The following is a 13,454-nucleotide window of genomic DNA, read 5'->3' as shown; positions in this document are numbered from 1 at the left end:
TTGGTCAAATTTCACCCTGATAAAATGTTCAATTATCTGTCTTGCATCTAGATCCCAATAAGACTAACCAATAAAAGTAATAAAGTTGGAACAAAAGCAAACCATTCTTGTTTTGTGAAGGTAAACGCATACCACCCGTGATTTTCAGTTCATTGTCTGAACTTGAACATGAAAATTCTGTCAGCTGTCAGTGACCATACGAACTTTCAGCAGATAATCTAGACAGCACTGATACATTTAAAGTTAGATGAAAAAGCAGGTGAGTAATTTTGATGATCTGAAATTCCTTTTTTCTGGCTGGAAAACAAATGTAAGCAGCATATTAACAAGATGCACAAGCTTTTCTCCCTTGTCCATTCAGAATTTTTAATCCAATTAGCAAATAATGAGAAATAACTTAATCTAATCTTGAGACACTTTAAGAAAAAAAACTCTGAATTCTTGAATTCATTTCATGCCATCTTTAATAAAAGAGTTAATGCAGATTCTTTCTGCTTACTAAAATGAAGTGAGAAGTTTATGGTTCTTACATATTTGAAGAGTCACAACACCAGAGACACACAAAGTGTTATAATGTATTTTAATCATTACAGCACCACATAATTTTAAGCCTTTTCAATAGCACTCAGTATAGAACTCAGCAAAGAGCACTGTCTACTACCATGCACTGTCAAATATTTCTGGTGGCATTGGGAACTGACTACAGTGTTTTACTGATTTTTTCTTAAATTAAAATTTAACTTACTCATTCTGAACTTGTACATATTACACAAGATTGTACATCCATATAGGTTGCAGAGACATTCACTCTTTTTTTTTCAGATTTGTATATAAGAGTAAATTTTCTATAACAATATGAAAGAAAATTAATAACTTATATATCTAGCTAGGCGATTAGTATTTATTTTAATCATATTAATCAAAAGATGACTGAAAAAATCAAAGTTAAATATTGTGAAGTGCACAAAATCTAAAATATAGGGACTTTCCACAGTACATTATACTAAATCAACATATAACAGATTCAAAGCTTAAAAGCCAAAATCTTCATTTAAAAATTTAGTGTTTCTGACATCATTTTCCACCATTCCATCAGCTCTTCTTTCTCCTCTTCTTTTCTTTCAGACAATGACTCCAGTTCGAAATCAACCTGAATAAGAGAAGCAATCAAAATATCGGTAAGAGATGTTAAGAGAGAGAAGTGTGTGCTTTTAAGAGTCATTTATTGAAAGCTGTTTAACACTGCTGTAGGCCCCGGGGAAGGACTTTCTGTTTTAGGTTAGGGCTTACTCCACAGCCTCTCATGTCTTATTTAAGTGTGTGCAACACTTCCATACCAATACAATAAACATCCATAAAGTGCACAAAGGTGTGTAATAAAATTTCAAATATAATCCAGGCATCTGACCAGACTTAGGCTTGTCCAAAGACTTCAAAAACCACAGGGCAAGGAAATTAAAAATGGTTTATAGGTAGATGTATCTTCTAGCATACAACATGTGCCTCTTTAACATACTGCCAACACCTAGCTGGACAGATTCCCAACATATCAAAGTACATACTCTATTTTATGTCATTAGGAAAATCCAGGAAGCTTTTCTGGTATACGGTTCACTACTGTGGATATGACATATGAGTACAGTACATTCCCTGTGTATGTTACATACTGAAGAAACAAGCATCTGTTTTAATTTTTATGAGCAGACTCCATACCCATGTGGAGGATGAATAAAAAATGCTTCTGAACTCTTAAAACAGAGCCTCGGTCTTATTCACCATACACACTGGGTATCTGTATGAAGTACAGCTCCATCACTATTTTTCTGCACAGAGCCAAAGGGAGTTTTTAACCTGTGCAGGTAGTCACTTGACAATCTAGATTAAAAAGACAAATGAAAATCTCAAGATTGCTCACTCTTTGTGCCACACTACTCAGAGATATGCTGGGATCATCTGATTTCCTAGCCATATAGCTACTAATAAAAAAGAACAAATATCTCAATATCACCCTTCTCTCTGCCATCTCATTTCAAATGAGACCATAAAGAAAACAAATGAGTTTAAATGAGACTGTTTTCAGTGCCTTACACAGCAAGTACTAGAAAAGCAGATTTCCAGACTGTCTTCTAAAATAGAATAAAATTGGAAACGTTCTGAAAAATAACCTCTAGGCTACATATATATCAGAAGGGAGAAAAAATTTTGGTTATTTGTTTTGTTTGCTTCAATATAACAGATGCTAAACAGACATGTGTATGATCACTTACCACAACAGCAGGACTAAAGGGAACTGCTACTTTTTTAGTTATTGCTAGATAACCTGGCGCTGAGGCTGTGAGTTTGTAGTTTCCAGGCACAAGCAGTCTCCAGTAATCACCATCCTTGGCTGCACAGAAGATGAAAGAAATAAAATCAAATAAATATGCATAAAATTAATCATGCAGCCAAGAAACAGGGACTGTCTAGCTTGTCAGTAACTGCTGTGTTCCTGCCAGTCTTCTTTTAGCTGTCTGAAAGAAATCTTCTGTGAAGACTGTATGAATATATTACCACAGATTTTCTTCTTTTCAGGTTAACACAACAAGCATTTTAACTCTGAGGTTGTGCTGTATCCTCCATGAAAAACTTTGCCTTCTGAAGCTGAAAGCTCTCAACACCCTGAAGAAAAGGGCAATTTGGGACATCATCCCAGTTTAGAAGTGCTCCTCCAGCCAATGCACAGCCTGTTTCAAGCATCTGAGTTTGCCTGGAGTGCAATGTAGATTATTAATGTCCTTCCCTCAATATTTTGGAAATTCAAATTGAAATATATTTTATTCTCCCCAGATTCAAATAAACAGGACCACTTTTCTCAAACTATAGTGTAAAGAAAGCTATAAATGATCACGCCCTGGAGTATTCCATTTATAATGACTCTGAAAGTATCTAATCATTTCAGTATCCAAGCAATGTCTAGGGCTTTTTTCCTTCAATTGAACTGAACAAAGAATTGAAAGCTCAATCCACTGAGGTAGGTCAAAGAAAGGCTCCTACTGCACTATTATTGCAGACAATTTTTTTTCATTTTTTTCCCCCCAGAGAAATAAAATACGTGATTCTCTTCTCTGGAAATGACCCTCTGGCATTTCCACAAATAATCTGATCCACTCTGAGCAAGGAGTGGCCGATCATCTGATTTGTCACAAGAAGCATTAAAAGGCTATTGTAGAGTCCAATTTAAGCAGTACCATCCAAAGCACATGTCCACACTTAGGGAAATATTATTTAAATGCCTTCAGTTTAATCTCTCCCTACAACTTCCTGAAAGGAGGTTGTGGCAAGGTGGAGGTTGGTCTCTTCTCCCAAATAATAGTGATAGGATGAGAGGGAATGGCCTCAAGCTGCACCAGGGGAAGTTCAGATTGGACATGAGGAAAGATGTCTTCTCCAAAAGAGTGGTGAGGCACTGGAATGGGCTGCCCAGGAAGCTGGTTGAGTCACTGACCCTGGCAGTGTTCAAGAAATGTTTAGATGAGTACATCAGTACTAAGGGACATGGTTAAGTGGGAAGTATTGCTGGTAGGTGGACAGTTGGACTGGCTGATGCTGGAGGTCTTTTCCAACCTTAATCATCCAATGATTCTAATTTGCACAGTAAAAAATGTTAGTAGTCATTCACACTATTCTCAGACTTTTTTCTTTACAAAACAAAAAGAAAAATACAGAGCAACAGTAATGATCCATTCTACTTTCTGGCAATGAAATAAAGATGAATTTGAAGTTGTGAACAAAGGAGCAGAAGAATTTAAAAACAAAACAAAACCAACAACAACAAGATCTATCCTTGTTTTTGAATGTGCTCAAATTAAATACTTATCCTCCCCACTATTTTGACAATATACAACTTCTCAGCAAGTACAGATATAACAATGTGATTCATGACAATCCTTTTTGTACCACAGAAGTGTGAGTGTAGGCTCTCAAACTCCAGAATATCTCTTTGCACAGCTTACTCCCTCATTTTATCCCTAAAAATTATTCTCAGCCTCTACTTTTTTTTTTTTGCTTTCCTACACACTGTGATAGGACGTAGCTGATGTTACTGTGGGCTGCTCTCCTGTTTAGTAGAAATGCTGCCCTCTTTAAGGTGATGTGAGGACACAGCAGAGAGTTATCATGGTATTCTGTTCCTCTATAGGAGTACAGTAAGACACAGCAATGGGAAAATGTCCATAATGCTTTATTATGTATGATTTTTTTTTCTTCCTAAGAAGAATCTTGTAAGAACAAAAGTTTTAAAAGCTTGTTACTTAGAATAAGCAAGCATAGTCAACAGGGAAGACTGCAAGTCAGCACTGTGAAAAAGCTACCTTTGAACTCACTCCTTAAATAAAGTACAACACCAGCCAAAAGCTGACCAAATTTTCCGTGAATAAATACACGATGTGTTTCCCTCTCTTTCAGCTGCCCTTCTTAAAAAAAAAAATAAAAAATAAAAAATAAATCTGTAAAAAGCAGAGAGAATAGAGAGAATGTATCTTCACAATTCAAATCTATGAAAACTGAAGATCTGCCAAGAATTTACACATGATGAGGTACAATCACATCATGATATACATTTTGGACTGCAATTTAGCCTTTCAGCTCAAAGCAGCGCAGCCAACAGCACTGCCAACAGAACTTTAAATTCTGGCAGATTTGTGAAGCGCCACCACAAATCAGAAGACAAAATAAGCATGAATAACCAACAGCCATCAGTAGCACTTTACACAAGAGATCCATTAAGCCTCAGCAACTGTTCTTTGTCTCCTCTGACAGCAAAATACTAGTAGAATATTCAGGACATCTTGCAGGCAAGCAGTTTCTTGAGGCACAACATGTTCTCCTAGTTTCAAAACTGTCGTACCTTTAGGCATCAGCTAATAAGATCTGAAATGGCTCTAGTCTGCAAAGGAAAAGATGTGGCAGTATATTCCAACACTTGTCTTCTTGAGGCACAACACTTACCTGACGTAATGTCATGGCTTATCCCCTCCACAGAAATTGTAGCATTTGCTATTGGATTGCCCTGAAGATCTTTAACAAAACCCTTCACTCCTCGGTGAATCTAAAATGATCGAAGGCAAAAGCAAATACAGAATCATTTAATAGTTCCTAAGAAAAGTAATTTTCAACAGTATATTGATATATATCATATAGACTGCGGATCCACATGCTGACAACCATCAAGGATAATTCTTAATATTTAATGATAATACATACACACACATACATGACATTAATAGTTCTTTAATTTTTCTCTATGTAGTAATTAGTAAAGGTAAAAGAATTCAGCTGATAGTTATTCTAGTTCTTTCACATTATGCAAACATTTTTCAGAAACACACATAAAATCACAAAACATAAACACTGCCTTGGAAGTATCAGTGACTGGGAATTCATAAACGTGCTGAAAAATTTTCAAGGACAGGCTGAAAATAAAATTTTAAAAATAAAAGTTTCACCAGCTGTAAGAATTTAGGGCAAACAATGGATCTAAGTGTTTAGAAGTCAAACGCCAGCAAGGTTAAATGCGGACATTTGGGCTCTTTCCTAAAATATCCAGGGCTTTGAGCTGGGATCAGTTGGAGTCACAACACTCCCCACTGAGCTTTCAAGAGCTACAATGGATCAGGTCCTTGTTCCTTCTTGCCTAATAGGAACATGCTCCAGGCCGCAGCACAGCATCCACTGAGCTTTTGGGATCCCCAGCCGAAAGCCTTCTCAGTTCAGTTTCAGTGACTGAACTAGATTCCCTCTTTTTTTTAAATCAAAGGAAGAAGAGGTGTGGCACTGATGTTCAAGGTTAACACTTGAGAACAGGGACCAAGATTTCACCATCACTTCTCACTTTCTCACCAGAAAACACCAGGATCATCTGAACTGTCTGTTCCCCGTGAAATTAAAACACGGATGTCATTACTGCACGTGAGGAGACCAGAATGGCTGAGAAAAGCAGAAAGTACACATTTGTACTGCTTTGGCAGTCATGAGAGATCTGGAACATTGGGCTGGTCTTGTTACCCTGTGAGATGCCAGGCAGATCATCTAAACTTCAGAGATAAAGCCAGCAGCTCCACAGGAGCTAGGGAAGCTGACAAATCAATCTCTTGCACATTAGTAATTAGGAAAATGAAGTAACATCATAGTTTTAAATATCACAAAGAAAATTAATCCATGCACCCAAGGAGCTGAGCAATGTCTAGATAGCTAAGATCCCATAGCGGATCCCATAATAAATTCTAGACCACGTAGTACTTACAAAACTGTTTAACTCAAGCATTTCAAATGATGAAGTATTTCACATTTCTAGCTAAGTAAAGTGGTTCTGCAAAAATAAATTCTTGAAGAAGTGAACATATTACTTGATCAGCTCTGCCAACAAAGTATGTTTGTGATTTCATAGTCCCCGGTGTGAAGCCATTAACAACAACAGGTACATTTGTGATCTTTAAGCACAATATCCAGATTTCAGAAGTTTGAAACTGCTATAGTTTGGCAGATACGCTCCCTGATGCTATACTGAGCTGCCACCTACAGCCCAACCAGGTCATCTAGGCACCCTGTGCATTCAGTCATTCATCCCAACTCCTGTACACACACACTTTTGTCTGTAGAGGGCAAATCATCTCTTTGTGCACACATCAGTGCTGGTGGGATGGATTTATACTCTGGAAATGTGTATCAGTAATCATTCAGGAGCCCAACTTAAGTTAAATATCTGTAAAAACTGTGATGGATTCTGTATTATTTTTTTTTCCATTCTTATTTTTACACTCAACTTTGCATTCAGAAATATCACACAGGAATATCATCTTAGAGACATATAAGAATTATGTACTGATCAGATTAATATAACAAAGTAGATGTTCACTTAGCACAAAGTTCAGAAGTTTCACATACAATAAATAGATTTTTGCTATTTGTTTTTTTTTCTTACCTGCTCAATGTAATTGATGAGAGAGTTCTTGTTGTCCTCCCAGTAGCCCTTCAGTGTTTCTTCAGGTGGGAATTTTTCACAGCTAAGCTCCACTGTGATTTCAAAGCAGTTGCTGCTGAGGTAATTGAAATCCTGCATTCCTGCAATGCCAGAAAAGAGTTATGGATGAATTTTGCATTGTTCCAAAGTAACTGGAGTAAAGAGGGACATGTAAGATGCTGGACATATTAAGAAAATAATAGCTATAAATACAGTTGGTACAGTTCTATTTAATCAGCTTAGTTCTGAATTGAATGTTGCAACAGAGATACTAATAAGACACTTAATCCTCCAAAACACTTCCCTCCAGGGAAAGTTTAGAATGAACTTGACCATGACATTGCACCTGACCTGCATGCTCCCATCTGACACGTTTTTAAGTTGCTGGCATAAAAATAACTTTTTTTTTTTCCTCACTGGGAATTTAAAGTTATTTCCAATTTTTTGTGATGAAAGTAAAAGGTGATCATTTTGTAATCCAAAAAGAATGACAATTAACTACAGAGCAAATGAAACATGATAAACTTACTTTGAAAGAAAGACAGATAAATACTGGTTAAAAACATCATAAATTTCCTGAAAATGCAGTATTTCAATTCAGTAACATTGTATTTGAAATGGCAGCTGTTTTCTAAAAAATATTCTGAGTTTGGTCAAGCTTTTGTGCATAGATTCCAGAAATAGGTGATTTTCCACAAGAAAAAAAATAAAAAGCAGACATCCTATTATTTTTTTCAATACATAGTATTTTTTTTTCCACAGAGAGAATGCAATCCCTTTGAAAGAGAAACACTGGACAGATTTCAATTAATTAAGAGAAACCTCATTAATAATGTAGCCTTAACCAAATGAATTTAAAAATATAAACAACGGCATCATCAACAAGTATAAAAACCTGGTCAGAATGACATGCTCTTTTGCATTTCTGAGCCACTCCTCTCTCTGCAATGAGAATATTGGTTATGGCAAATCAGTCAACAGACAACCAGGACAGTTCCAGCTTTGTAAGCGGATCAAGAGCTAGAGAGTGAGCATGTCTGTCCTTAGGATGGTTACAAGCACATTCTTTGCAGATGCTGATAACAACTAAGCTCTTGTTTTTCCAGCCTAGATAGCTAGAAGAGTCAGTGGGCTCTCAAACAGAAGGCTGAAAAGAGAAAGGTTACAAAGCATTTTGAGCATCTCCACAGGGCTGCTCAAAGGATTTACAAGTAGCTACTTCATTCAGCCCTGTGTTGCTCCATGTGAGCTATGTAGGAGACCTAATATGATCTCTTCACTAAAGCACTGGCACTATGCACAGCAATGTCCACAGAACTGATGTCATATCCAAAAGAGAACACCGAAGGCAGTGAACAGATTGAGTCAGGCAGGATTCTGCCAACACATATGGATGAAGAGTCTATCTTCTGCCAATCAAGCAAAAAAAAAAACAAAACCAATTTTTTATCTTTAAGCCTGTTTAGAAAAATGAGGACACAGAAGGCAAAAGGTGCTCCTGAGAGGGACAGCTCTGATGTCCCACCACGCAGAATGCGATGGATCATCTACCTGTACACAGCGAGAGAACAAGCAGAGTCATGAGTCACCCTGACAGCAGCGCTGACTGCCAGGCAACTGTTCCAGACAGCAGATAATGCTGTTTTTCTTGATTCCTGCATTTCTTCTACAAGAAATAAAGCAATCACGAAGAGAATAACATGGTGCCAAAGACCACAGCATAATTCTACTGTGATGCCAACAACCCTTGAACACTGCTGCTCCAATACTCGTGAATTTTCTCCCACTCCTCCTCCCAAAGCAAGGTGACACCAGGGATGCCCTAGCATTTGGGGGTTGGACTCAATGATCTCTAGAGGTCCCTTCCAATACCTACAATTCTGTGATTCTGTGATCCTAAGGACAGAATTAAGAAGGAACATAGTTCTGGTTTTGTGCAAAACAGTCATACCTCATAGTTTGTTTCCTGACTCCTGGACTGCTCTCCTGAAAAAAAGTTCTGCCTACATAACTGATAAACAGATGACAATCTGAATCTCTGGCATAGAAAATGGGTTAAAGATAATCTGGATTTAAACTATGGCTTACTACATCTGCAGTCTGGTAGCACTGACCTGGTTACAATTTGCACTCTTCATCTACCTGATCAGTTTGGTAATTAAGTGCAACACCCAATAAATCAATACATTTCAGACGATTTATTCAGTCTTGCAGCAACTTTGATACTACTGCCCAAGCTTCTAACCACCCTATTCCTCATTCTTATGCATTCAGGATATATCAGAGGTATCCACCTTATCACATTCCCAAAGTCTCTCATTTTAACAAAAAAAAATGTGGAGTGTGGTGCACCACTGGTGTCCTGGCATCAGAATTACCTATACTTTGAATCAAAAGCTGTACCAGAAAGCTGGTTGAACTTCCACATGTGTAAAGCACATAACTTCCAGCAAGACCGGATAGAGCCTTGTACATAATGAGGATAACATGTGCCTCCTACATGTGTTGTATAAAATCCTTAAGAAATGTTCCTTAGTATTGCTTTCAAAGCTGATAGCACAAAAGGTAATTGAAGTTAGATGTGAATGAACAGAATGCCAAGAGTGATTTAAGATTATCTGAAAATAGAAAGATGCTTAAACAATAGCATACAAGCACAGCAGTGGTAGCTGCATTGAAATGCTATTTTCATAATGACATTACGATCTGATTAGATTCTGGTGACACTGTAATGACAGAGCAAGCAGAACATGTATGTAGCTAGTTAGTAATTCATTACTATCTGCTCTTCTCATTTATATTTCCAAATAGATATTCCGCACAAAAGTACATTAAAAAAACATTACTGATGTTGAAAAGCTGCGCACTCAGAAGCGAAGGAATCATTAACTACAATCTGACAGAAAGAAGACCAGTACTAAAAAAAAACATTTTATGTAAAAGTTTTGTTTTTTTTTTTTTTGCTTGTGGCCTGATGTGGCCTTTCCCTACAGGAGTACAAATTGCTTTCCAATAGCCCATACCACTGCTAACTTTGAGCATACTACCATATGCGTAGCAAAATGTCACCAACACAACAGATGACTGCCTTTCTGTCTCCTGACAGAGCTTTCCAGACTAAAGGAATAAAATTCCAATAAAATTTTAACTTGAACTTAGTAACGTTTAGTTATTCTCCTTAGCCCTAGATGTAGAAAGAACTGTTTTCATTGAACTCCTTTTGTGGTTTCTTTGTCATTTTTCTTCTAAGTCACTCTGTCGCTCTTATTAGCATGAACATTTTGGTCAACAATCACAGCTTGGCAGCTGACTTTTACACTTGGAAAAAAAAACAAGAAGAAGAAGAAACAAATTCAGGCTGTATGGTCCACAGTTATCCCCCACTGTCATCTCTCCGCTTTTCATTAGTTGCATCATATTAAGATCATCAATTCTGGTTAGATCTAGAATTCCTTTATCTTGCTTTTGAACAAATACATTGAAAAAAAAAGGGCTCTCTTGGGCAATTTTCAGTCTATTCTAAAATAAGATCCAAAAGAAGGAATTAATTCAAGCTTTCCAACAAGTTTTTCCAATGGAAAAGTGTTTCTTTTGCCACGTGCAATTTAGTCAGAATGAAAGGACTGCATCAAAACAATGGAAAGATAGCATTTTCCTAAGGGGGGAAAAAAAAAGGCTAGAAGTTAAATGTGTCCACATTTTCACAGCTAATATTCAATATTTCACTAAGTTATTTTTGGATTGAACTGAAACAATTATATAAAATAAAACAGTTGAATCTTCTGATATTTTATTCATTTTAATTTTTTCCAAATCACACAAATTCTATTTTATCAAACCAAAGTCTGTGAAAACCTTCACACAAAGGGAAACTTTTGCTTTTTAATGATATTCAGAAAGGCCAAAATTTTACCCCAGTCTCTGGAGTTGCTGTGGGACCAAAGCAGTGATATTCCAGTCTGAGGGGATGAGTTTCCAGAGTGAAAACTCAAGATGGAAATAAGCACCTGAATCAGCCAAGGGTCTCACCTCCTGGGACACTGTACCATGCACCACCATTTGTCGTTCCATCCACAAAGCTGCTGTCATCATCATTTTTACGACATGGAGGTCTGTTTGGATCAGACATAGCAGGGTTTAAAGAAGAGTAACTGCGAGCCAGGCTTTGAAAAATAGCATCATCAGGGCAGGAGCTGTATTCATGAGCGCTGCCTGGGGAGAAAAGAAGGTCCAGTAACAAAAATGATCATAAACACAGTCATACAGGCTGGGGTCAAGAGCAAGGTTACCTACATTGCACATTGGATAGAAATTCTTGGTAAGCCATTACGTGTTCTATAGCAGTATAAAGTAACACTGCATTATTTGAACCACACTAACATTTCTCCAGTTTTTAATCAATTGTCTGTACCAGGCTGCCTTGTTAATGAGTATTCATATCAGCCTTAATATTTAGTAAAATATTCATGTCGATGTGTGCCTAAAAAATCTAAAGCATCCTAGGCTATTATTTTTTTTAATATTATTTAAGAAAAAAGAACATGGAAAAATATCTCTATTTAAAAAGTTTTACTGCCTGGTATTCCAAGAATTTGCAATTGAACACTGGAGAGCAGACTGAAGAAAATCAGTCATCAACAGTATCAACAGTCATTTCAGTGATGTGTACAACTTATTATGGGCAAAACAACTGCAAGCTAAATGGTAACATCTCTATCTCAAAGCGATCCTTGTTTTTGTATGACCAATATTGATGAACTGGAAACAATCATTTAATGTAATAATTAATGAATAAGTCATTACTGTCATGCCACAATGTTTACAAAGTGGATCTCAGGTAGAATTGGTATAAGGATATAATAACATAATACAGATCACTGAATAATATTTATAATAATAAATATGGGGAAAAAGTAAAGAATAAGTATTCCTATCTCCTCATATCTACATACCACTCCGAGTCTCATCATAAGGGTAGTTTGCAACAAGGTCTCCTCCATGAAGATTGGCAGAGAGCACAAAGGGAATATCCATAATCCAGTGAATGACACCTTTTGTTTCAGGAGCAAGCTTCAATAAAAAAGCATTACCAGCAGTTAAGAACTGATTATTCAGTGCAGGGACTGTTACTTGCATATACATGGCTTAGTTATTATCATGTAGGTTGTAAATCATTTAAGCAAAGAGAGCTGGATTAGTCTTTTACATCAGAACTTGGGTAGATTCATTTCAGGCTTAAATGTGGTGTAAATTAGATTAGAATGAGGAAACAGATAAGGTTATCTCAGTATTTTTTCTTCATATTATGATTATATCTAAGCTAAAACTAAAATATAAGACCAAGGATAATAATTCAAAGTATAAGTTGGTTGGACATAGACCAGCTCTCTTTATTGAAAGTAAAATTAATTCATTTAATAATTTGAATCTGAAGATAGAAAATGGCTACTAAGGCCATCAGATGAATAAATTTAAAGTGATGAACCATCCAAAAAAAGAATCACAAATACTGCACACACAGCTCTAAGGGTTGGCTGTGTATCTGCTTACGCAAAATGGAAGAGAGAGGCATGTGAGAAACTTGCTCTACAGCCTCTGCTTACCTTGGGATTCTGGTCCACAGCTTTCTTCATGTTTTTCAGGAGGTGATTATTTGGCCCACCTTCCTTCTCATTAACATAGACTATCCTATCCAGATCAGGGAAATTTCGGTTTAGATCTATCCCCTGGGCATTACTTCGACCAACAAACCAGTCTTTAAGTTCACCAGGCTAAATGAGAGAAAGAAACAGAATGAGAAGTGAGCTTGGCAGATTCAGCAGCTTAGGTATCAGCTCTTATGTAGGTATATTAACCAATGTAAATAAATTCACATCATGTTCTTACCTCTCATGTTGTTAAAAGTAAGAATGGACCACGTGGGAGTAAAAGCTAAACAAACCCAAACTGTCTCAGAGGAGGGAATCACTCCCATCATAACAAGTCTGGACTAAAGATGGGCAAAATTGCCATCAGATTTTCCAGTGCCTGTCCAATTTGTGCCTGCTGAGCCTTCCCTCAGGACCTGGCTTTTCCCCATTGCCTCATGTGTATGCTTTTGACTTATAGACCTCATTTCTAAGAGCCTCTGAGCAGCTACATTTGTAACCAACAGGTGCAAGGCACATCTGCACTTTTTTTCCATAGTTCTAAATGGCTCCAGGACAAAGAAAGACATTAATCTTTATTTCTCTTGAGAATTTTAGTTTTGTGGTAACCATCAGCTTCATCTGCTTCAATGGTGGCACCAAACAAAGATGCAGAGAAAAGTTCAGCAGAATCTTTCAGCTGCTCCTTCACATGAGATGTGACAACTCCTGCTTTATTACCACTAGAGGGAGACATCCTCTTGAACATAGGTTAAAAGATGTCAGGTTTTTAAAAGCCCTCCTAATAGGCTGTTGAATGAAGAGCTTAA

General features: G+C 37.0%; 1 protein-coding gene across 1 annotated transcript in view; it reads right to left on the bottom strand.

Moving 5' to 3' along the window:
- Positions 1-446: 446 nt before the first annotated feature.
- CPE (carboxypeptidase E) overlaps positions 447-13,454 on the bottom strand; it is a 41,665-nt gene continuing 28,657 nt past the window's right edge. Inside the window, exons 3-9 of the mRNA XM_015860888.2 lie at positions 12,601-12,768; positions 11,950-12,067; positions 11,027-11,209; positions 6,959-7,098; positions 4,987-5,086; positions 2,268-2,386; positions 447-1,150 (exon numbers count right to left, since the gene is read on the bottom strand). Coding sequence (XP_015716374.1) covers positions 1,052-1,150; positions 2,268-2,386; positions 4,987-5,086; positions 6,959-7,098; positions 11,027-11,209; positions 11,950-12,067; positions 12,601-12,768 — 927 coding nt within the window. The 3' untranslated portion in view covers positions 447-1,051. The remainder of the gene's footprint in view (positions 1,151-2,267; positions 2,387-4,986; positions 5,087-6,958; positions 7,099-11,026; positions 11,210-11,949; positions 12,068-12,600; positions 12,769-13,454) is intronic.

The sequence above is a fragment of the Coturnix japonica genome, chromosome 4 (assembly GCF_001577835.2).
Source record: "Coturnix japonica isolate 7356 chromosome 4, Coturnix japonica 2.1, whole genome shotgun sequence".
Taxonomy (NCBI): Eukaryota; Metazoa; Chordata; class Aves; order Galliformes; family Phasianidae; genus Coturnix; species Coturnix japonica.
The sequence above is the reverse complement of the archived record's forward strand: the minus strand, read 5'-3'. Positions and strand labels throughout refer to the sequence as shown.